At 30.3% G+C, this 22,319-nt stretch overlaps 4 protein-coding genes across 4 annotated transcripts in view; 2 read left to right on the top strand and 2 right to left on the bottom strand.

Moving 5' to 3' along the window:
* Positions 1 to 1,861: 1,861 nt before the first annotated feature.
* LOC149894385 (hatching enzyme 1.2-like) overlaps positions 1,862 to 22,319 on the top strand; it is an 86,775-nt gene continuing 66,317 nt past the window's right edge. The window contains exon 1 of the mRNA XM_090079311.1: positions 1,862 to 1,974. Coding sequence (XP_089935437.1) covers positions 1,884 to 1,974 — 91 coding nt within the window. The 5' untranslated portion in view covers positions 1,862 to 1,883. The remainder of the gene's footprint in view (positions 1,975 to 22,319) is intronic.
* LOC145188750 (uncharacterized) lies at positions 4,079 to 6,432 on the bottom strand. Its single transcript, XM_080065224.2, has 2 exons — positions 5,808 to 6,432; positions 4,079 to 5,694 (listed from the first exon to the last, which is right to left on the bottom strand). The coding sequence occupies exons 1-2, from the start codon at positions 5,956 to 5,958 to the stop codon at positions 4,343 to 4,345; spliced, it is 1,503 nt and encodes a 500-aa protein (XP_079921350.2). The 5' UTR covers positions 5,959 to 6,432; the 3' UTR covers positions 4,079 to 4,342.
* Positions 6,691 to 7,763, bottom strand: LOC149894386 (uncharacterized). Its single transcript, XM_090069890.1, has one exon. The coding sequence runs from the start codon at positions 7,501 to 7,503 to the stop codon at positions 6,691 to 6,693; it is 813 nt and encodes a 270-aa protein (XP_089926016.1). The 5' UTR covers positions 7,504 to 7,763.
* LOC149894387 (uncharacterized) lies at positions 8,031 to 21,205 on the top strand. Its single transcript, XM_090069928.1, has 8 exons — positions 8,031 to 8,037; positions 8,298 to 8,328; positions 10,428 to 10,498; positions 11,086 to 11,190; positions 11,424 to 11,473; positions 11,757 to 11,955; positions 20,395 to 20,439; positions 20,560 to 21,205. The coding sequence occupies exons 1-8, from the start codon at positions 8,031 to 8,033 to the stop codon at positions 20,952 to 20,954; spliced, it is 903 nt and encodes a 300-aa protein (XP_089926054.1). The 3' UTR covers positions 20,955 to 21,205.

A 22,319-nucleotide genomic window follows, 5' to 3' on the forward strand; every position in this document is an offset into this window, starting at 1 on the left:
CTAACATTAAAGAAAAAAATTTTGTAAACCTTTCACCACCCTTTTTAAACAAAAATAAAAAATAAATTTGAATAGAACTACGATATTGAATATTTCGATAGTTACATTGCATTAACTGTTAAAATTGAAATCTTTAAAAATGCAGAATGAAACACAAGAATAAGAAGTCCGTTTGAATTTCATTTGAATTACGCCTTTTTACGCTTACTTTTTTTTTCCATTACTCCCAACACGTGACTACTGGCTCCCAAACACGGAATTCCCGACTAAATAATGTTATGTAAAGTTCAAAACGACATTTTATATTATCAGTGAATATTTAAAGTGATAATATGAAATATTATCACTTTTAATGGTCACATGAAATCCAGTGTGCTAAGTCAATAATGGTCGCATATTAAATCCAGTGTGCTACGTCATTAATTATGCATTTTCTTTTCCCATAATTATTCCGCCGTATCTAATTTTGCTGTTTCTCGCTTTTTCTTCCGAAAAAGTTATTTTGCAATTTCTCATTTTGCTGAAGCTCTTTTCGCAATATTACACTAAAATTGATTATTTTGTTCTTGTGTGATCATTCTAACGCCGAATATATTTTTTGTTTGTTTTTTTTCAAACCTATACTATTACTTGTGAAAATATTTGAAAATATATTTACAAAGTTCTACATAAAAAAAGCGTTGTGAGGCTGGTAAGATATGTGAACTGATAATAAAGTTAAAAATTTCGCTTATAACTTAAACTTAGATTCTTTTGAGTATAAATGGTTCAAGAATAAACTTTGTTCCTCCGCGCATTATTGTGAACTTAGCTTAATGCCATTTACAAAGAGAATCGTAATGTAAATGGAATGCAGACAGAGCTTAAATGAAAGTAGAATAGTCATTCCATTAGAAACTCCTGAATTATAAAGGACCTTAATTCCCATTTATTTTCATTTTTTAATCAATTGCAGCAGTGTCTTGTTCAACCAAAGTATTAAGCAAGCTTTATTAGAATCTGTACCAAAAGAAGGATATTTGCAGTTATTTCATGATTGTTTCAAAGAGGATCTTTTTTAAACCATATATTTAAAGCTTAAAAGAATATTTTTCTATGAGGATTATAACATTAAACATGCAATAGTGGACAGCTTATAGAAATTAAATGTGATGTAGAAGGTAGAAGAAAGTAATATAATGCATTGAATGAGTAACGTGCTTTCTTGAAGTATGCTACAAGGATCTTGAAGAACTTTTACAAATTTCTGCGCTATAGTTGTCTTTAGTGGGAAATACAAATTTACACAAAACTGTTTATCGTGGGATATCTTACTTCATTTTGTGATTTGATAAATAAGAAGTCGTTTAAATATCACAAGATATTCGTTTTCGAAATTGAATAAACTAAAGGCCAAAAAGAAGCTGCACTAACACACTTACGCACGCACACACATATACACGCGCACATGCACACACTATTAATAATTATTTGCAGAGCTGCTTAATTAATACTTTGCAGAGTTCTGCAACATTTATAACTATGTACCGAATACTTTGTGTTGATGGAAACATTAAATCCTCTTCAAGTAAATTAACATTAAATCTTAAAAAATGTCATTAAATTAATAATGAAAATGATATTGCAGTTTTGCAGTCTCAAAGTATTCAAAGCACGGGTATCAGTCTTTGTGATAAATTTGTTCAATTTATCTGTTAAAATTATCAACTCATTTATTTAGTTATTTTGAACCAATAGATTTTGTAAGCTCAGTGTATAAATATATTTCTTTCTTCTCAGTAAAAACCTTCAACACCACATTTTTATGAACGATATTATTATATTTTATCAGCAATTTTTAAGTTAAATACTTTTGCTTTTATAGATTTCTCTTTTAGGTTATAATGAAGCAATTCATAATAATAATGATAGTGCTTGGTTGCGTCTATGGACGAGGTATTCCGAAGAAGCCGAACAGTAAACGCAACGCTAAAGGTCACATTTCTTCTCTCAAAGATTTTTTTAATTTTAATCTATTAGCTCTTGAAATAAATATAGATGGAAAACGAAGACAAGAATATAAACTTTAACATAAGAAGGATCTTTATAGAAATGAAATGTTAAAAAGGTTAATAAGTTTATAAAAAATACACATCGCAAGAAGGCATTGGCGATAAATCGAGTCAGCAACTTTGGTTGATTCCTGACAAAACTATTTAGATTAATCTTCATATTGGAATTATTTTTAAAAATTGGAATCTGTTAGAACCTCGGTTAATCAAAAGTTTTTTAGAAGATATTAAGTTGACTAAAAATCTAAAAAATCTCACTATCCGCTTTTATAAAAAATGACAATTGAAAATGGGCTGTGTTTTGCGAAAGTAAAAAATTGTGACCGGGGGAATGACCGGGGGATGAGCACATTTGACAATGTGTAGTAATTAATTAAACCTGTTTATTGATGTTCTTATCTACAGTCGTTAGTGTTTTTTGTGTATGCGTCGCACAGTGGGACGAAATCCTGATTTTGTGGCCAAAATTCCCAAATTAACTACATAAGGATTTTCGAGGTCGCTGATTACGAATCTGAGGTCAGATTTAAAAAATTCAAAATGGCGGCTCCAATATGGCGGCCAAAACTGTTCATACGTTGAAAATACGAAATCTCATGTAGTTTGGTTTTCGAGGTCATTGCTAATGATTCAGGAGTTAAATTAGAGCAAAAACATTGCAGAATTATTTTCAAATTTATACTATTAATAAAAAAACAGAAATTTTCAATTTTAATTTTATTATTTTTTTTTAAATTGGTAAAACATTAAGTCACATATATGTAAAAAATTGTTAGTAACAAAAATCACGTATGTCATATTCATCAATGTTCGAATCATTCGATTCGAACATTGATGAATTTTGTTTCGAACATTGATGAATTTTGTTACTAACATTGATCTGATGTTGAACCACTTGTATCTAAATCGAAATCGTTCCTTGTCTCTTGTCTGGTGACAGGTTGTTTTAACAATTGTATAGCTTCTTGATGTAGAGATTTTACCGGTCTCTGGGGCAATTTCCTGATGCTTGAGAGAAATGGATCTGATGTTAATAAGAGCCTGTTAAAAATGTCTCTCATATTCGATTCTCTTGAGCATTTTCTTAAATGATGTAATCTAAAGTTTTTAATGTCCTTATTGCGTGACTCTTGGGCATCTTCAGAAAGTTGTCCAATCGGTAAAAGGGCATACTTTACAATTTCTGCTCCATGGATCAGCAATTTATGTACAAATGTAGGCATGTAATACCACGGATATAAAGCAACAAATAAATGGGCGGTATTTACACAGTAGTCTTTAAATTTTTCATCATCTATGTCAAACCCGCTCGAAATTACCTGCAAAATAACATGAAATCGGTGAATTAATTTTTCATCGACTCCTGTTATTTCAGCAGATATAGCAGCATTTAAAAAAAAACGGCGCGCTGTATTTCGATTGTTAGAGCTTCTATATCCTGGCTTTGGTCGATCAACAATAAGCCCCAGTTTTATCCTAAATTGAGTCTGTATTTCTTCCTTACGTATTTTCACATTCTTTTTATCTTCCTCTCGACGACCTTGCCACTTTTCAGTTGTTAGCTTATACGACAGATGCAAACAGCATTCGAAAAAACGAATCCATGCATGCAATGTAGATATGCCGAATCTTAAATTATCTGTTGTAATGTCCATTTTTATAATGTTGTTGATGTCATTAAATTCTTTAGAGGAAGCTTTGCACAGAAAGCAGCGTTGTGTAGAAGTGGTACCAGTTACTGCATTACAGACTTTACCGTCTATCATCGTAAATGACATCACAGTGTCACGAAATGACTTTTAATTCGAACCTCTTGTCCCGAGAAAACCCTTTGGAGGTTTTAGAGTACACATGTGTAGAATAACACTAGAGTTGGTTTTGAAATCTTTCATCATTGTCCGAGAAAGAAAAATCAGTTTAAAGTTTTTAATTTTATTGCTCAGAATAAAAATTTTACAAAAAAATAGTTTCTTTAGAAAAATCTTGTTCTCTATTATAACATAAATTTTTTCAACATATAATGTGTTTGCAACTCTAAACAAAGCAAAACCAAAAAAAATACATACAAACTATTCTTGAAAGACAAACAGTTTTCTACTTTCAGCTTTGAAATTCAAGCTGTGAAAAACATTAATGTTTCTAGATACTTATACAAAATTATTCTACTCAATTGATTAAGAAGCAAGCCTTTATTAAACTCTTACATAGCATATGTAATTAATAACTGTAAATGTCTCTTCCACAAATAGAAATCAAAATAAATGTTTACTGTTATACTCGATCAAACAGTTTCAAAGATTCCTGAGATAATCCCGATGGATGGCTGGCCTCTTGAAACGTTGCCAATGAAGACTGAAGTTGTGGTGAAGTGACTCTGTGGCTTGCTCAGAAAAGATGCCCAGAGAGTGGTTGTGGCGATCAATAAACTGTGTCACATGGAAGAAAACAGCATGTGCTTTGGGGGTAACACTTGTGTTTGGAAGGTTGAGATAGGAAGCTTTAAACTCTTCAATAAGCTCACAGTAGTTCTGTTGGAGTGTATTCCCAAAGCAGGCATGAACAACAGCATCAAATTTTCTGAGGGTTTCAATAAATGGAAATGCCAAAAAGCAAGCATGCTTCTCTGCAAGTTGTTGAAGTGAGTCAACATTTCTCAAAAGCTTTCTACACTCATTGCCAGCAAATTGTCCTCCATGAAAAGGTTGTTGTTGAATGTTGATCATCTTTGGCCACTCATCTGCATTTTGCCAAACCTGACAGAGGTTCTTAAAGAGGTAGTTCACAACACCAATAAGAAGGTGAAGTTCCATAGGAGGAATAAAATCTAGGACAAGAGTATCATCAGAAAGTCTTATTATTGGCTGGTGAACAACATTTTGAAAGTCCCTTGCCTTTTTTGTTTGGGCACCGGCTGCTTGGAAGCCTTCAAAATCAGAACGAATGGAGCCAAATGTTCGAAGCTCGCCACTGTGATGAAGATTCTTTGACTCAATGTCACACCAGGTGCAAGGGTGTGCACTAGAGTGAGATTGTAAGCCACAAATTATGTTAGCAAGCTTCATGTCGCATGACAACACAAAAGACATTCTCTCTAAACACAGTTTATCCAGGATTTGTTTGACATTGTCATAGTTTTCAGAGACATTTTCTGCAATGGCCACCAAAAGTTGACGCTTCACTCCTGAGTCTTTGAAATTTTTAAAGAGAGGTTTCTTTGATGGAGGAGAAGTATCTGGTGTTTCTAAGCTCATAATACCAAAAGAAACTTTCACGAACCCGCCTCCACCATCTATCCCCACCTTAATAAGCTGGTCTGACTGAGGGCCTCTGACTTCAGCAACAGTGTTTCTTAATGACTCCATTTCATTGCAGTACACCAATAAATGTTTAGACTCTTGGCTAGTGCTTTTGGATGTAACAATTTCTGAGGTGACAAAGAGGTCAGAAAGTTGCTTTCCAAGAGATTCAAACTTTTCTCTGAAATTTTTCTCCACAACACGCTGTGGAACTACTTTGTTTAGAGTTGAAGCAAGCATATTCATTCCTCTATTTGAAAGACCAATCTGGTTTTGAACTTGTACTAGATGTTGTGCAGTCAAGGTGGGTGTAGATGAAGGAAATAATTCTCTTTGTCGCGATGGACCTGCAAAAAATCACAGAAAGTTACCATTGTATCATTTCCGAAATTCATAGTGTATATTTTATTGCTATGCCCTTTGACAAAAGTTTTTTTTGTTTAAAAAGTACAGTTTTTACCTGGAGTTACTGGAAAGGGTCTTCCTACTCCTTGATTGAGACGGACAGTGCCATGGGGGGAAGGAACTTTGTTGGCAATTACAGAAACAGCCACTCTTTCTGCTGCTTTTTTGTCCTTTTCTGCAACTTCGAGTAAGTTCTGTTGTAACATTGCTTTAGTACAGACATGAGGGATGCCTCTTCCTATCAATGAAAAGCATGCTGAACATCTTTTCTCAACAATTGGCTGTTCTATAAGCTGACTGGCAGTGTTTGTTGCTCCACTTATCTGAGGGCTTCTGAATTTCGCTTTTCCCACACTACAAATCAAGCATTCACATGCTAATTCTCTTGTTGCAGGACGGATCTTTATGTTTTGATAGTCTGGCAAGGAAGGAAGTTGGACATCTCTCCCTTCACCTTTTCTTCTGAGACTTACTCGACAGTTTTCACAGATTCCAATTGGTACTCTTTGGTCTTCAAAGTTGATTCTTTGGCCCAAATTTCTTGACTGCGTTTAATCATAAAATCAGTCAGCTGCCTGTTAGCTTTGTTCATACAGAGAAAACAGACAGTTTTCCTGTTGTCTTCATGAGTTTTTGCTTGGTTAGGCATTTTGAAAAATGACGCACACCTTGTTCTTTTAAAACGGTTTTCTAAACTGTCTGGAGGTTTTTCCCGGAATTTTTTAGTTAATTATTTTTTTGCAAGAATATTTTGTATGTACTATTTGTAAAACAAATAACCAAAATAGACAGTTTTTTTGAGAAAGAAAAAAAAACTCTTAGTTTATTGACCTTATTAAATAAGCATAAAATTAAAAACTTTAAACTGATTTTTCTTTCTCGGACGATGATGAAAGATTTCAAAACCAACTCTAGTGTAATTCTACACATGTGTAGTCTCAAACCTCCAAAGGGTTTTCTCGGGACAAGAGGTTCGAATTAATAGTCATTTCGTGACACAGTGACATACAATAAGTTACTGAAATGGATTTTCCATTTTGTTCATTAGCATATGGTGCAAGACCCTCAATCTGCATTTCAATGTCGGTAACTTCTTTCAATGTTGACTGTACATCTTCATGTACAAGCTGCAATCGTATTGGTCTGCAGAATCGCGGAGATGATGGTCTAGGATTTTTCCACAAAATAGTTGCTTCACCCGTCTCGGGGTTGTTGTGTATTAATTGTAAAGGTACAAGAGAAGTATAAAAAATACTTTCATCAGATTTTCCAGTCTCAGTAAGTTTTTGTTTATAAACACTTTGACCGCTGCTTCCATCACATCCCCATTTACAGTAAAGTACTAATTTTTGCAGAATTTCCGGATTTAGAGTACAAATGACATCAGCCTGAAGTTGTATAATTCTAGATGTGGTATGATCAAGTAAAGCCTGTAGTTCAATCTGTGCGCACGACTCACTAACAGTTGTGTACATAACTGATGGATAACAACGTTTTTTTGCTTTTTCTACTTCAAGGTATGATGGGTATAATTTGCATTTATGTGCTCTAGCTACATTTCTTGATAGTTGATAAGAGTGCTTTGATTCTCCTTTCTCGATCATTAAAGAAAGTGCTTCATCTGGGGTTAAAGGTACTTCATTTTGTGAACTAACAGCGGATATATACTTTGAGGCTCTTGTTGGGATTGTTAATGTGACATCTTTAACAACTTGAGCAGCATGTACTTGACCAGAAGTCCTTAAACTCATTTGAGCAGCATATGCCAATTCTTCTGTAGAAAAAGTAGAACGTACTTCTTGAGTCTTTCGCCTCTTTGATCTTTCACTAGATGAAGCAAAGGATTGCGAAGGTCGCCCACATGTTTCTTTTTTATTATCACTCTTCACAATCTTCTCAGGTGTTGTGCATTCAGTATTAAATAATTTTGAAAATTGTACGGTGTCCTTTAACCATTCTTCATTTTTTTTTCAGAAAAAAATCTTCCCATCTTCCTGCTGCTCTCCATCTCGATCAAAAATTTGAAAATAACCGTGATAATGACATTTCATTCTCTCCTACTTGTATCACATGTTCCGTTTTTTGAAAATTGCATCTGTCAAAACATCAATGATGAAATTATATTCATTTTTTAAACTGCCTTTCACCATAAAGAATATATCTTTTCTTGAAAATTCCATATTTGAAGATTTGGAAGACTCTGTAAAAAAAATAGTTATAACTGCTTAAATTTCTTTGAAGACTATTTTATAAAACTTTGAGATTATCATAAAACGGAATGAAAAGTAACTTTTAAAGCATATATTTAAAATAAAAAATTATTGCATTAAAATGTAATTAGTGCCATTAAATAATGTTAATTCACTAATTTCCATGACAATTAATGCGTGGCGCGACATTAATCTATTAACATAGTTTAATGTCGCACCACGCATTATTAATGTCGCGTGGTGCGACAATCTATTAACATAGTTTAATGTCGTACCACGCATTCCTCCATAAAAACTTTTTTTAATATGTTATATTTAACACAATACACTATCAGCTCCTTGTCAAAAGAAGGTGGATAACCGCGGGTAAATTTTTAAAACGACATTAGAAAGTCGATTTCAGATAAAAAAATTTATAACTTTTTATGTTTACTTGTCGCGCGATTTAAATATGAAAAAAATTAAAATTAGCTATAACAGTGCATAACCATATATTCTACATGCCTCCAGAAAGTGATTCCATTTTGCCGAATTCCAATTGAAATAGTTTCTTCAGTTTAACAGCACTTTAAAACAGGCAAGAATTTTTCGACGTGTCCACTTCACTGATCTCAAAATATAACTGGATAGCGTATATGAAAAAATTTTTTAAAGCCAGTTTTGGCCTCCCAAGATGGCGGCGGAATTAAGGAATGGTGATATGAAAATTTAGAAACTGATGATAATCAACTTTTATATCTTAAGCTCAAATATTGATAAATACATAATTTTCTAATGAAAATCTAGTTTTTTTGTTTAACATAAGCTTTTTTTCATAAAAATAACGGAATATTATATATTTACATAAATTTCAAATATAAATATTTTTTTTATTTAACAAAACATATTCCTACAATAAGTTGGTCTATATTAACTTTCTGTTTTTCGTTTTTTAGAATAAATAAAATAAAATAAAAATTCTCAGTAAAACTAAGTACAAATTTTAATTTTAGTTAGCTTAAATTTAGTTTATTTAATAAAAGTAAAGAAAAAGTATTTGTTTGCTTGTGCAGAAATCTCAAGTTTCAAATAGTTAGCATTTGTTATATAATTTATGTACCTTTTAGTTCTTAACTACCCAATGCTGTGTGCTAGAAGGTTAATAACACAACAGCATGGTAGGCAGCTGATTTTATTTTTAAGATAAAATGTTTTTTAGGCATTAGTTCATCAGATAGGCACTAGAAAATTGTAAATGCTGCATGAACTATTAGCTGAGCACTGTGACTACACACAACTCAGAGGTTCCTTCTAGAGTTATTAAATATACATATATATATATATATATATATATATATATATATATATATATATATATATATATATATATATATATATATCATATCATATCATATCATATCATAAAAATATTTTTGATTGGTTTTTGAATAGGATAAGTTTTGTTAGTTACTTCCTAAGCTTTTTTCCAGTTGTTTTGGCAGTTTGTTTTTTACCCAGGTGATAAAGATATATTTTTGCATAGTTTTCTGAAATAAGTTTAATCAGTGCAAATAAATGGTTATTAGTTATAACTGAGTCAAACATATGAGAAGTTTGTTCATTAAATATTTTTGAGTAATCAACTGATCTCAAAACAACACTAGAAATGGCATTTTGAATTTCTATTTCATTTGGAAGGTTGCCATTTATTGAGGCAAGCAACCTTAGGAAACATCTTTCAGTTTCTTCGCATATGATAACAACACTTTTGGTTGGTTTAATTAAACCTCTGTCTTTGAATTTTAAAAAACTGGTTTGTTTGAAATGATAAGAAAGTACTAATGCATTCTGACATTTTATGCAGATAGTTTATTGTAAATTTATGTATCATACATTTTTTGATAAGATACATAATGCTGATGTTTGATAACATACAAAATAAATGTTATCAAAAAGTTCCCTTTATAAGTCGTTTTGAATAACAACTCAAAAACAATTGACTCAATCATTGAGAGCTGGAATATTACAAAGAATAATATGTAAGTAAGATAATATTTTGTATTTAAAGTTCTTATTAAATAATATATCCATTAATTACATTTATGTATAAAATAATCCTAGAAGGAACCCCTGAGTTGTGTGTACTCACAGCACTCAGCTAACTGTTCATGCAGCATGTACATATCTGGTATATGAGTCATGTCTTCCACTTAGTGATTCGCATTCGCAGTAATTTTTATGTAACTATTCAGTCCACTTATACCAGTTTGCAATTTATTAAATTTCACTTATACTGGTTTCCTAAAAATAATAAAGTAGACTTTTTTTAGAGTACTTTTCTATGAGAATTAGTGATGAATATTTTGTTAAATTCTGTTTGTAGATGTTTATATTCTTTTAATAGGTTTGAATATCATTTCATAGATTAAAATGTTTATTTAAAATATTCTGGTGAAGTCTTGTAAATTTTAATATTATCTTAATAGATGCTGGAGCTATGTTGGAAAAATAACTGGAAATCAACGAATAAATATTGGGGATGGTTGCCAATATAAAGGTTTATCATCATTTTGGATGTTTTTTTTTGTCTTTCTTGTGCTTAAGAGTTTTTAAAGAAGCTTATCAGAAGAATTCTTTTTATAAAGTGTTTAATCTTGAAAAGTTAAGTTTTATGTGGAGTGTTTGTTTTTTTTATTTTTTACTTTTCTCACTTCCATCTGTTCTTACTGTATGGCATACATAAATATATATCATACAGTAAGAACAGATGGAAGTGGGAAAAATGAAAAGAAACAAACATCCTAACTATCTAATTGATTAAATACTTAAGAAAGAACAGTTTAATTTTATTATAATTAAAATAGGCATTTTAATTATAAATAAAATTAGAAATAAAAATGCTTTTCCAGTGTATGAGTTATGTTAGAGTTTTCAAGTTATAAACATTTAAAAATCACAATTTTTGAAAAAAACCTTTGAATCCAGGTTATAAAGAAAATAAAACAGAACTGTAGAGTTTATAAAATTTGAAGTATTGTTTGTTAGTTTATTGTTTGACTTTTTGCAATCATACATAAATATAAATCAGATCATAAATTTTTGTGTTAAACTTGTTCAATTTATGTTTTTCTAATTATATCATAGGAACTGTGTTGCATGAAATGCTTCATGCCATGGGTTTTATACATGAGCAAAGTCGATGTGACCGTACCAATGCATTAGAAATTGTTTACAGCAACATCCAATCAGGTATGTTAACAATTTCTTGGTTGCTTTAAAATATAATAGAAAGAGGGAGAGTTTACAACTTTACATCTTGGCATTGTACATCTACTAATGATTACAAAAAATGAAATATTTACTAGAACAAAATAAAACAAATGCTTTATAATAAAAACAAGTTAAAAAAGAATAAAAACAAACATGAAACCGGTATATATGAATAGCCGATACAATTGTAAAGCTTAAATCTTTTATTTAAGGGTATGCCAGTCAGTTTGATATTGAATCGTCTAAAACATCCTTTACTTCAGTAAGTTTGCTATGATTTATTATTTTGAATGAAATATTTCGTGTAGTATACTGATGTTTTGTTTCAACTAACAAAAGATTTTGTTAAGAAAATGGATTTGAACTTGAAAAATGAAAAAAAAATGTGTTAGGTATTTTTTTGATGCATACACTCTTGACTTTTAACTAAAAATTTCATCATGACTGCATGCTTCAAAAAAGTTTCTTTAGGAATCTGAGAATATATGACTTCTTAGCAAGCTGCTACTGTTATAAACTAATTTAAATCGTGGAATATTGTTTAGAAATACGATATATGGTCAGTCATGCAGTACCATTTGTGGGCTTTTAGCAAGTACAATACCTATACTGAATCAACAAAAACTATAAAAGTGTTGAAGAAATACTTAAATTTGACAACACAGGAAGAGTGGAAGGTTGGCGAATCTAATGACTTGAGCGAGACTGATAAGTTGGATCTTAATATAATGTATGGATGCTTAGGTATGTAGTTTTTAATATCCTTGAGACGTTTTTTTACTAAAATACGACAAGTTCTTAAGTTATATCCACTATTCAGCAAAGGAAAAGCTTTTCTAACATTGAATTGCACTTTTTAAATTGAACTTAGTTGCTTAATTTTAAAAAAAATGCGCTAAAAATAAATGTTTTACGCAACCTTTACCGATTGTAGCCGTTTTTTTCTTAAAAGAACGACACATAGTGTGCCGCACTGTGTCGTTCTTTTAAGAAAAAAGAAAATTAATAATGTTCAAGATTTAAAGTAATTTTTTTCAGAAGACATTAATTAAAAGATATTGTTTTTTTATTATATACAGGGGGAGGGGTTGCATTGGTACTTTTCGACAAGAAATTAAAAATTTTCAGAAAAAATCGAAGTCAAATATATTTTTCAAATGTATTTGCAATATTTTATTATAATTATGTTTAAAAATATTAATGGTTAAGCACAATACTTTAGAATTTTCTGAACATTTTGTATCAATGCTCCCTTATTTGGGGATTAATGATACACATCAAGGGGAGCATTCGTACACAATGTGTTTAAATTAATGCTATAAGAAGTTTTATAATAAAAAAAGTTTAATTTGAATGAAAGAAAAAACACATTTTAATACCAACAAAATCTTTTATAAACATATCAAGAAACCGTAAACACGATAAAGAAAGAAATACTTACAATAATTAATTTACTATGCAAATGGAATAATCAATTTTGATTTTCTCTGCTTAAATATTTTTTTTGATTTTGATTGAGTTAGATTTTCATTCCCATGTTTGGTTGCTTACACCCTTCAGCTTAGGGATACGGATAGATTAATGTAGCTAATGAACTTTTTAATGTTTCTGGCTGTGTATTGTCTTGTACATCAGGTTGTAATCCTTCTTTTCTATCTGTTATAACAGCTATGGATGGAAGTTTTTCTCTGACTTTTTGGATCAGGGCGATTTGTTTCAAACTCAACATCTTTTGTACAGTTAATGCAATTCTTAATATGCTTCAAAACTTCAATGAAGCAAACTCCATTCATTCAACCAGAATGGTTTCCTAATGATAAGTAACCCTCTGGTGTACCATTTAAAAATTTTAGAGGAGAATAAATAAAGAACTTGAGCAAATATAAAAACTAGTGGTATTGTGTTGCTACAACTATTCATCTATATTAAAAATGCAAGTGGATTTTTATGTTTTCGCATTGCTTTATCATAATTTACAAAAAATTCAAATGCATTGACCTGATGGAAGCTTGTTGATCTTGAAACACCTGTATTTTCAATTTTGCATAAACTAAGTGATGGATACCTTCTCATGAAAGGTTTCATCCAGTCTACTCCAGCAAGTTGATTATCTAGCCGAAATTTGTCGATTTAAATGCTAAAACTGAAATTGGAATCAAAGCACAGTTTTCAAACTTGTTTTTAAGTAAGAAAGTATTGGATCTTAGTACTCTTAATTAAATATTTAACACATTCTTGCTGAATCCTAAATATGCAACATATTCTCATAAATGCTCATAAATTAAACTAGAGATAATTAACATATGCTCATAAATTAAACTTGAGTTCTGCACTAAGAGTTCTTCTTGCTGAATCTTAAATATTTTTTGGTTTGTGTGTTTAGAACTAAATATATACTTTTTATTTATCTCTTCCAATACCAAGAAATCTTTGTGTTTTTTAAGTCTATTATGTAAAATCATAACAGGTATGTTATTGATTTTGGATTATCTCTGATAGATTTCCTTTCTTTTATTACCTTATTAATTGTGACACATACTTTCCCCTCTGATAACATGAAGGTTCTGATCCTGAAATAAGTTGGTAGCAATATGTGGCTATGAAAATAACCGTTTTTTAAAAGTTGCGTATTAAATAAAGCTGCTCAGCAGCGTTCAATGAAAGTTTCTTGATTTCTTTTCTTGGTATAAACCATTACTCTTTGACCTCCTAAAGTTCTTAACAACAAGCATTAAAATTTAAAAAAATAAAAAAAGTTTCATTAATATGATTAATAGTATAGTTTTAGACAAACTATTTATTTTAGAAATCTGATATAAAAGTTCTAATTCTAATAGTTAAACATTCCAGAAAGAACTGTCTTCACTGTAATAAATAGATGCAATTTAAAACGGAATTAAAGTTAATGTTTTAAACATATTTCAGTAATTCTTATGTGGAGCAACATTTGAGGCCAACATTGGGGATTCTCATGCGTTCAAAAGTTTAGGCAATTAGTTATTTTTTTATTTTTGTAAGCAAAACAAAAAAAACAGACTGTGTTGATTATGTGAAAAGACCTCAGAAAGATCAGATCGGCCATCACTAGCATTTTTCCTAAAATCATTAATAAAACTAAACAATACCATTAAATACCAAAATGTAAATGTACACATAGCTTTCTGCAATATTTACCTTATGACAGTAGACCATTACAAAAAAAAAATTTAATTGCATGATGCACCACTCCTTCCTCGTTACTTTTGGCAAAATATGAATGTGTTGAAAATTTTAGATCATTTTGACTGCCCAACCTAAATAAGTGATTTACCGAAGGAATCTTTAAGTCAATTTAAAGTTAAATGAAAACCAGAGTGTTAGTGAACAGGATTTCCAATGGGGTTCTAATAACAGCTATCTGCTAACATTTTGTTCTGGGTTCTACACTTTCCGCATTTTGTTCTTCTTGCGGTATAGGTACATGTGAGATGTCATAAATAGATAATTAGCTGTGTCCCTAGTATTTTCGGCAAATGCAGTTAAACATGCATGATAACAGTACTTTGAAATTAAATTAAAACTAAATGAAACTTTGCAAAGACTTTGACATTAGAATGGCTTTTAAAAACTGATCGTTAGAAATAAGACCAAACAGATGTTTAAAGTTCTGCTTGAAAATTTTTACATCTAGTCTTGTGGTTGCACTGTTGATATAAATAGTTTAATCATACTGGTATCCTAATTTAAAATTCTTCCATTCAGCTCGGTTGTTAAAAAAAATTTGTGCAACATTGCCAGAGGTATTTCCGTGTAAGATTGGATGTACCACTTCCCTTCCTGAAAGAAGAGATCCTTATTTTTAATAAATATTATTTTTTAAATTTATTTCAATAAATTCATGGGTGTTGTTTAGTATAATTTTTAAAAAAAGTGTTGTCTTGTAGTGTAATCTAAATATTCTTTACAAAAAAAATTTCATTTTGTAAATGTTCAAATTTCTCCAAAATAAAAGCAATCTCATTTGCAAAACAAAAGATAGGATGACGGGTTACATATGAACTATTTGGATTACAATTTTTTCATATTATTTATTTTCCACTTCAAATCTTCAACAGCACAAACACTATACTATACAATGTCCGTTCATCCATAGTTGAAGCATTCTGAAACTCAATTTAGTCACTTTGACCAATCTCCTCCCTTACAAATAGTATGTATGTTATTAGGTTCCTCCTGTGCTAAACCTTTAATATAATTTAATATAATTTAATATAATCTTCATCGTAATAATACTCAGACACTCTTAAGAAAAAATGCCTTGCAAAACACATGTAATATAAATTGATAAACAGTGAATGTACCATTTTGATAATTTATAAAAATCAATTGAAGGTAAGACTTAGTCAAATGGAAACATAAAACAAAGGGTCCTGAGTCCGAGTCTTTGTATACCGTACGTTATTGAGCTTCGGAGTTTCGTTTTGCTACACAGAATTTAGCCGGTGTCACAGGAAATTTTGCTGCTAGGAAATTTTGCGGCTGCGGCATAATTTCCTAGGAAAATCTGCTACTCAGCTGCATTAATTCCTAGGAAAAATTGCCGCTCGCAGGAAAATTTGCTGCTGAAAAAAGCTTGTTAATTTCAATCTTTCCTAACATTATTTCTTCGAAATTTCAATTTTTTTGCCTAAACGAACAAGCTAATTTGAAGGAGCACACTATTAAGTTCAAATTAAAATTAACTTAAAATTTGTAAAGGATTAATCATAGTTCTTTTCCATCTTTTTAAATCGATTTACTTTTTATGTACGCTACATAATAAAAACCTTTGCCTTAACAAAAGTAAACTTTAAAAGTAATCCTCCTTAACCAATTAATAATTATAAAAAAAAATCTCTTTAATTGATAATTTTACTTTTATTAACATTAAATATAAAATAGTTGGTTTTGCTAATATTTTTATGAATTTAATTTATGTTAATATTTCTAGCTTTCAATGAACTCTTTCGAAGTATTTTATTCATTGCCACACTATATTAAGCTGAATTGAATAATTATAACAAAATAAAACTCTAAGACAAGAGTTGGTAATATATTTAAAAAAATGCAGAAATATTTTATAGTAAAAAATATTTATGGCATATTTCGTATGCATATTTCACAATTCCAATCCTGCACTGAGTTGTCTTCTTTATATTGGACACATGTAATATGGAACCATTTTAGGCATTTGCTGCAAGCAACCATAAAATCATAAGTGCAAGGCATTAAGCAAGTGCAATGGAGTTGAACATTTATAGTTGAGGGATTGTTACGTGTAATACTCAATTTACTTTGCTTATTGAGTAATGGGAAGGGTTTAAATTGTCCAGCATGAAACATTTTTTCAAGATGTTGTCTCATAAACTTTTGATTGTGTGATATAGTTTCGGGTTGTTTACCGAAAGCCAAATGCACAGCATTAGCTATAGCAAATAATCCACAATCCAAACTTCCGGTCTGTTGTTGGACACTTTTAATATTAACAACAATACTTGGTGGAAATTCACAATTATAATCAGCAAAATTCTTGTAACATCTGGCTAACTGATTAATTAGATGTGAATCTAGTTTGTTATACATACTGTCATAAAGTGAAATTGATCCATTTATTGAACAGGAAGTGACTCAATGAGAATTAATAAAATGAATCTGAACAGAAATTTTATCTGTACTTACTGCCTTAAATGCATCAGTCTGTGACAACAAAGTATCCTGCAAACCAATAATATCTGGAAACTGTTTCTTTATTATCAACTGAGCTAAATTTATATGTTCGTCAGTCAATTCTTTGCCGTCTAGTATAACTTTTTTCATTGTCAGTGTAAAAATAGAAAGTTTCTCAGATATAGGTTTAGACTTTTCTTCAGAATTATTTAGGACTTTTTCAACAATATTATTTAGAACCATATTTTCAGAAATAGGATAATAAATCTTCAAACGAGTCATATTGTATACTTGTTTTAATTTCTTATTGCAATCATTTACATAACATAAACGAAAAGTATTCTTTTTCAAAATTTGACAAATTTTGTATGGGCCAGTCCAATTTGGCTCTGTCTTTGAACCTTTTCTGGAAAGTTTTTTACTGTTTCTTATTAACACTTGAATGCCAACTTTAAACAACTGGTTTTCTGAACAATGTTTGGCATCATATGCTTTTTTTTGGCGTTCCTGAGCTTTCTGAATATTGTGCAGTGCATTTTTTCGCATTTCTATTACATTTTCTAATAGACTTTCTCTATTTTTTAAACTGTCATCAATCGTAGGTTTATTTTCAAAATCGTTTTTTATAGATTTTATTTGTAAATCAACAGGAAGCCTAGCTTGTCTTCCATAAACTAGATAAAATGGGGTTTGTTTTGTAGAGTCTTGAACAGAGACACGGTATGAAAACAATACACTCTCAATGTATAGATCCCATGTGTTTTGCTTTTCATCAACATATTTTAAAATTTGACACTGAAGAGTTTGATTGAACCTTTCGTCTTGACCGTTGCTCTGAGGGTGGTAGGCACTTGTTACATTGCACTTTGTTCCCATCATTTCATGGTTTACCTAAACAAAACAATAAAAATTCTTTATCTGAGTAGAAATGATATGAGGAAATAGGTCTATTATAAAATGTGCCTGTAAAAAATGCCTGTATAGGGTTTGTATTAAATAATAAACAAGTATATCATAACCAAATAAATAAAAATTAGTTTATAAAAGAAAAAAAAAAAGTTTTTGCAAATTTTGGCATAAAACACTTTAGTTATGCAAAATATTAACAAAGAAAAAAATATTTTTATATATGGATTGCAGATGAGGATGTTTAGCCAATGTTTTTTTAACTTTCATTTCATTTATCAACTTTAAATGAACAAGTTCTAAAGTTTTAAAAGTCCAACTTTGTATTTATTCACTCTTTACATCCAATTTTGATATATCAACTTTTCAAAATTTAGATTATAAAAGTTATAGAAAAATTCAAGTTTTAAAAAAAAGTAATAAAAATAAACAAATAAGCAAAAACAATTAAACAAACAAAATCCAACACAGTACCTCATTTACAAACTCTCTTCCTTGGTCACTTATCTGAACTTCACAACAACCATGTCTTGTAAAGCATGTATACAAGAACTCTGCTGCACTTGTAGCTGTTTTATCAGATAAGGAAGCAGCTTCAGGCCACTTGGAGAATAAACAGGTGGCTGTTATGATATATTTATTTCCCCTTTCTGTTAAAGGAAGAGGTCCAATTAAATCAGTTCCAACAGTACTCCATACTTCATCTTTAACTTTAATAGGATGTAGTTCAGCTGAGTATTTTTCAAATGCTCTATAAAGTATATTATGAAGGAAATAATATAAATTATGTATATTTAAAGACTTTATACTATTTGAAAATAACACTATTTTTAATTTTTGTTATTATTGTTTTAAATAAATAATAAAAGATAAACTTTAGTGTATAAACCTGTTTGCTCTTTGACACTTATCACAATATTTACAAAAATTCTTAACATCATCTACCATCCCTTTCCAGTAATACCTCTCGGAGAGTTTTTCAAACGTTTTATCTCGACCAAAGTGTCCACCACCAAGAATTGCCGAATGACAGCCTTCGAGAATCATAGTTTTTTGACTTCTTAGAACTACTAGCAGATCCATGTTTCTTTTTTTATCGTAGTAAAAAAAGTAAGCCATCCTTTACCAAAAATCTTTTGGACTTTCTTCTTAACCCATCTTTTCTGATCTTATCCATGCCATGAGGGTATAATCCTCTGACAATTAAATCAACAAGATTGTTGTATTCTTCGTCGTTCATATTTTAAATATGGACTCATGATTAATTTCTGTTTGTCACGCATTCAGCAGCAAATTTTCCTGCGAGCGGCAATTTTTCCTAGGAAATAATGCAGCTGAACAGCAGATTTTCCTAGGAAATTATGCCGCAGCCGCAAAATTTCCTGTGACACCGGCTTTTGAATAAAACTCACAAAAGCAAAAAAGATTTTAAAGCAGGTGGTCACAGAGGTCGCCCAAATATTTTTACATGGCAAAAAAGTCAATTTAAAGTAGCGATATTTTATTTAAAAAAATAGAGGCGACCTCTATGACCACATGCTCAAACCAATCAATCTTTAAGAAGTCAAAAAAGCAGCAAAAAAACGTTTTCTATTTCTTATTCAATTAAATATATGATTATTTTAATTGCGCATAAAAATAATGTGGAAATTTAATATTTGTCATATACTTTGAAAGGGTTTTAACAAAAAATATGATTTTTTTAACCCTTTAAAAAACCCTTAAATACCAAAAGTTTACAATAGTAAAAAAATATAATTTTTTTTTTTCTTAAATAGGGAATTAAGAATTGAATGCAAAAATGAAAAAACCTTAAAAAGTTTAAATATGAATAATCTCTAAAAAATGTTTAACAGAGCCGTAACCACAAGAGGAGGGGAGGGGGGGCTGGGTCCAAAGCCTCCCCAAAGAATATTAATTTTTTTTTTCATAGGAAAGCTAATGTAAAATATATGGAATGTCTTTATTTTCTTTATCATTTATTTTCATGAGATTAACTTTTAAAAACCTGTAAAAACCACACACGTCGCATTTTTTAAATACTTTTTAATACTATTAATACTTTTTGCTACTTAGTTTTTATACAGCCTCCCCTTCCCCCAATATCAAATTTGTTGTTACGGCTCTGTATAAAACCCTATTTTCGCTTATCAATTCATAGTGTGTCGATTGGAACATTAATATTTCTAATTTGTGTTAAATCGTCAACCAATCTCCAACATGAAGTTTTCCACTTGTATAAATCCTTTTTTTAATACAACTTAAAAAAACTATTTATGAGTTAAATTTTGAGCGGATTCTAGTTTTTATTAATTCGGTGACGTTTCACTTTTTATGTTGGGATCCTTTTACATGTAATGGTTTGAAGTAATGAGTGCCGAAGTCATATTTATCATATTTCTTTAACGATTTCGTTTCTTTAATGGCAAGACTGGGTTGCTTCTAAAGCTCTCTTTGTTGTTTTAAAACAAACTTTGAAATTGCGTTTTTCGTTTATTTTTAAGTAAAAAATACCATGATAAATCTCGTGTAGAAATTTCATTTAAAGATGTACGTTGTATTATTTTAAGTCTCTCTTATTTCGTATTTTAGCCCCAACTTGTACAGTAGGATGTGATGGGGTCGAAAAATGTTCAGGTAAAAAATTTCAGTTCCAAAATTGATCTACGTAAATAGATGTTATGTTTTATGGTATGTTCTTATGCTACCTGATTTTTTTTCTGTTGCACGTCACAAACCTGGTTATTTATTTTTTAGGAGTAACCACTCAATCCACGACAACTTCAAAGACAACACCAACTACTCAAACTCCGACAACGACAAAATTCTTAACAACTACTCAAACTCCGACAACAACTAAATCCGTAACAACTTCTCAAACTCCGACAACAACTCAAACTCCGACAACGACTAAATCCGTAACAACTACTCAAACTCCGACAACAACTAAATCCGTAACAACAACTCAAACTCCGACAACAACTAAATCCGTAACAACTACTCAAACTCTGACAACAACTCAAACTCCGACAACAACTAAATCCATAACCACTTCAACGCCAGCATGCATTCAAATAATTGCTGATACGATCAATAGTTTGCAAACTCTTTTAAGTAAACTCACTGCCTTCCAAAATAATCAGTCAGGGTAATATAATTTTATGTTTAATCGCAAATAATCACTCTTGCACCATTTAAGTTGAAATAAGTTTTGCTTAAAATGTCTGAACGATATTTTCCAATTGTTCGAATTACAAAACTTCAAGATTTTCATGCGTTTTTTAATGATTTTTTTTTAATGATTTTTTTTTTATGCATTTATTTTTTATGATGCATTTTTATATATATACATTTTATGCAGATATAATTTTTTTAATTAAAAACAAATAAAGGGTATTCGAAAGTGTTGCTTTATATTTTTTCATTAAAAATGAAATATTGCAATGCGCTCGATTACAAGAAACGTTGTAATGTGCTCGACTATTAGAAATCAAAATAACCTCTTTAAGTATATTCTGATAATGTTCAGATGTCAAAATCATAGTCAATACAAGTTTTAAAATATATGAACTGACTTCGTAAGCATCTGTTGTTGCAATTTAAGGTTGAAAGGGTAGTAAAATTTCAGTTTTTTGTTATACATTAAAAATGCAATGAGTAAGAAAGCTCAGGATTATGATAAAAGTTCAGGATTATGATAAAATCCGGATAAAACAATGTTTAGAAAAATAAAAAATTCAAGAGCATAATAATTAAGTAATAAAAAGTAGCTCAAGCTGAAAAAGTGTTCTTTCATGAACAAAAGAAACGTTGACCAAACATTGCAGATACAACTATCATAAATCATAAATTTGAATGCAATATACTTGATGTTTGCAGAATGTGTGGACTGAATCCTAAGAGCATGAGTGTGGTAGATATAGCTTACAGAAAACAGTCTTATTAATTATTTCCTCCATTCCCTTAATTATTTTTTTAAATTGCGTTTGTAATGTTAAAAAAAAATTAAGTTTATGCCATTTGTAAAGCTTCGGATTTGACGTGGATTTCTTTATTGACATGCTAATAAATTTAATATTTTTATAATAATTAAAATTTTCATTATATTTTTCTATAAAGATTTGAGTAAGAATTTGTAAATACAATCGTTTTCATTTCTGAATTGTCTAAACAAAGATCTAAAATAATTGCTCCATCGAATATTTATTGCTACATCTTGATTGATTTTTTAAATAAGATCTTTATTCTGAGTGACACTACAGTTGTACAACAACCATGCTATTGCGCAACTAAGGGTCTCCAACAGTAACACTTAAGTAATCTTACTAGAAAACAAAAAAGTCCTAATTAAGTAAAGCAACAACACAACAACCTCAAGTAATATTCTGTTTGACTCTCTATTAGCTAATTTTTATTTCAAAATAAGTGCTTTCTGATTTTCGAGATGAGTATCTATAGACCGTTTTTTTTAATTTCAAACATTGATTTCCATCGATGCGGGAAAAACATCCGGTTGA

Source organism: Hydra viridissima, unplaced genomic scaffold (assembly GCF_058129835.1).
Source record: "Hydra viridissima isolate aposymbiotic clone 2 unplaced genomic scaffold, HvirCarnegie_v1 scaffold_1, whole genome shotgun sequence".
Lineage (NCBI taxonomy): Eukaryota > Metazoa > Cnidaria > Hydrozoa > Anthoathecata > Hydridae > Hydra > Hydra viridissima.

Coding starts and splice junctions, on each gene's coding strand:
- LOC145188750 (XM_080065224.2), bottom strand. CDS start 5,958: ATGTTACAACAGAACTTACTCGAAGTTGCAGAAAAGGACAAAAAAGCA. Junction 5,695..5,807: donor ACCCTTTCCAGTAACTCCAG/GTAAAAACTGTA, acceptor GATTTTTTGCAG/GTCCATCGCGACAAAGAGAA.
- LOC149894386 (XM_090069890.1), bottom strand. CDS start 7,503: ATGAGTTTAAGGACTTCTGGTCAAGTACATGCTGCTCAAGTTGTTAAA.
- LOC149894387 (XM_090069928.1), top strand. Junction 11,191..11,423: donor TTACAGCAACATCCAATCAG/GTATGTTAACAA, acceptor CTTTTATTTAAG/GGTATGCCAGTCAGTTTGAT. Junction 11,474..11,756: donor CTAAAACATCCTTTACTTCA/GTAAGTTTGCTA, acceptor AATATTGTTTAG/AAATACGATATATGGTCAGT.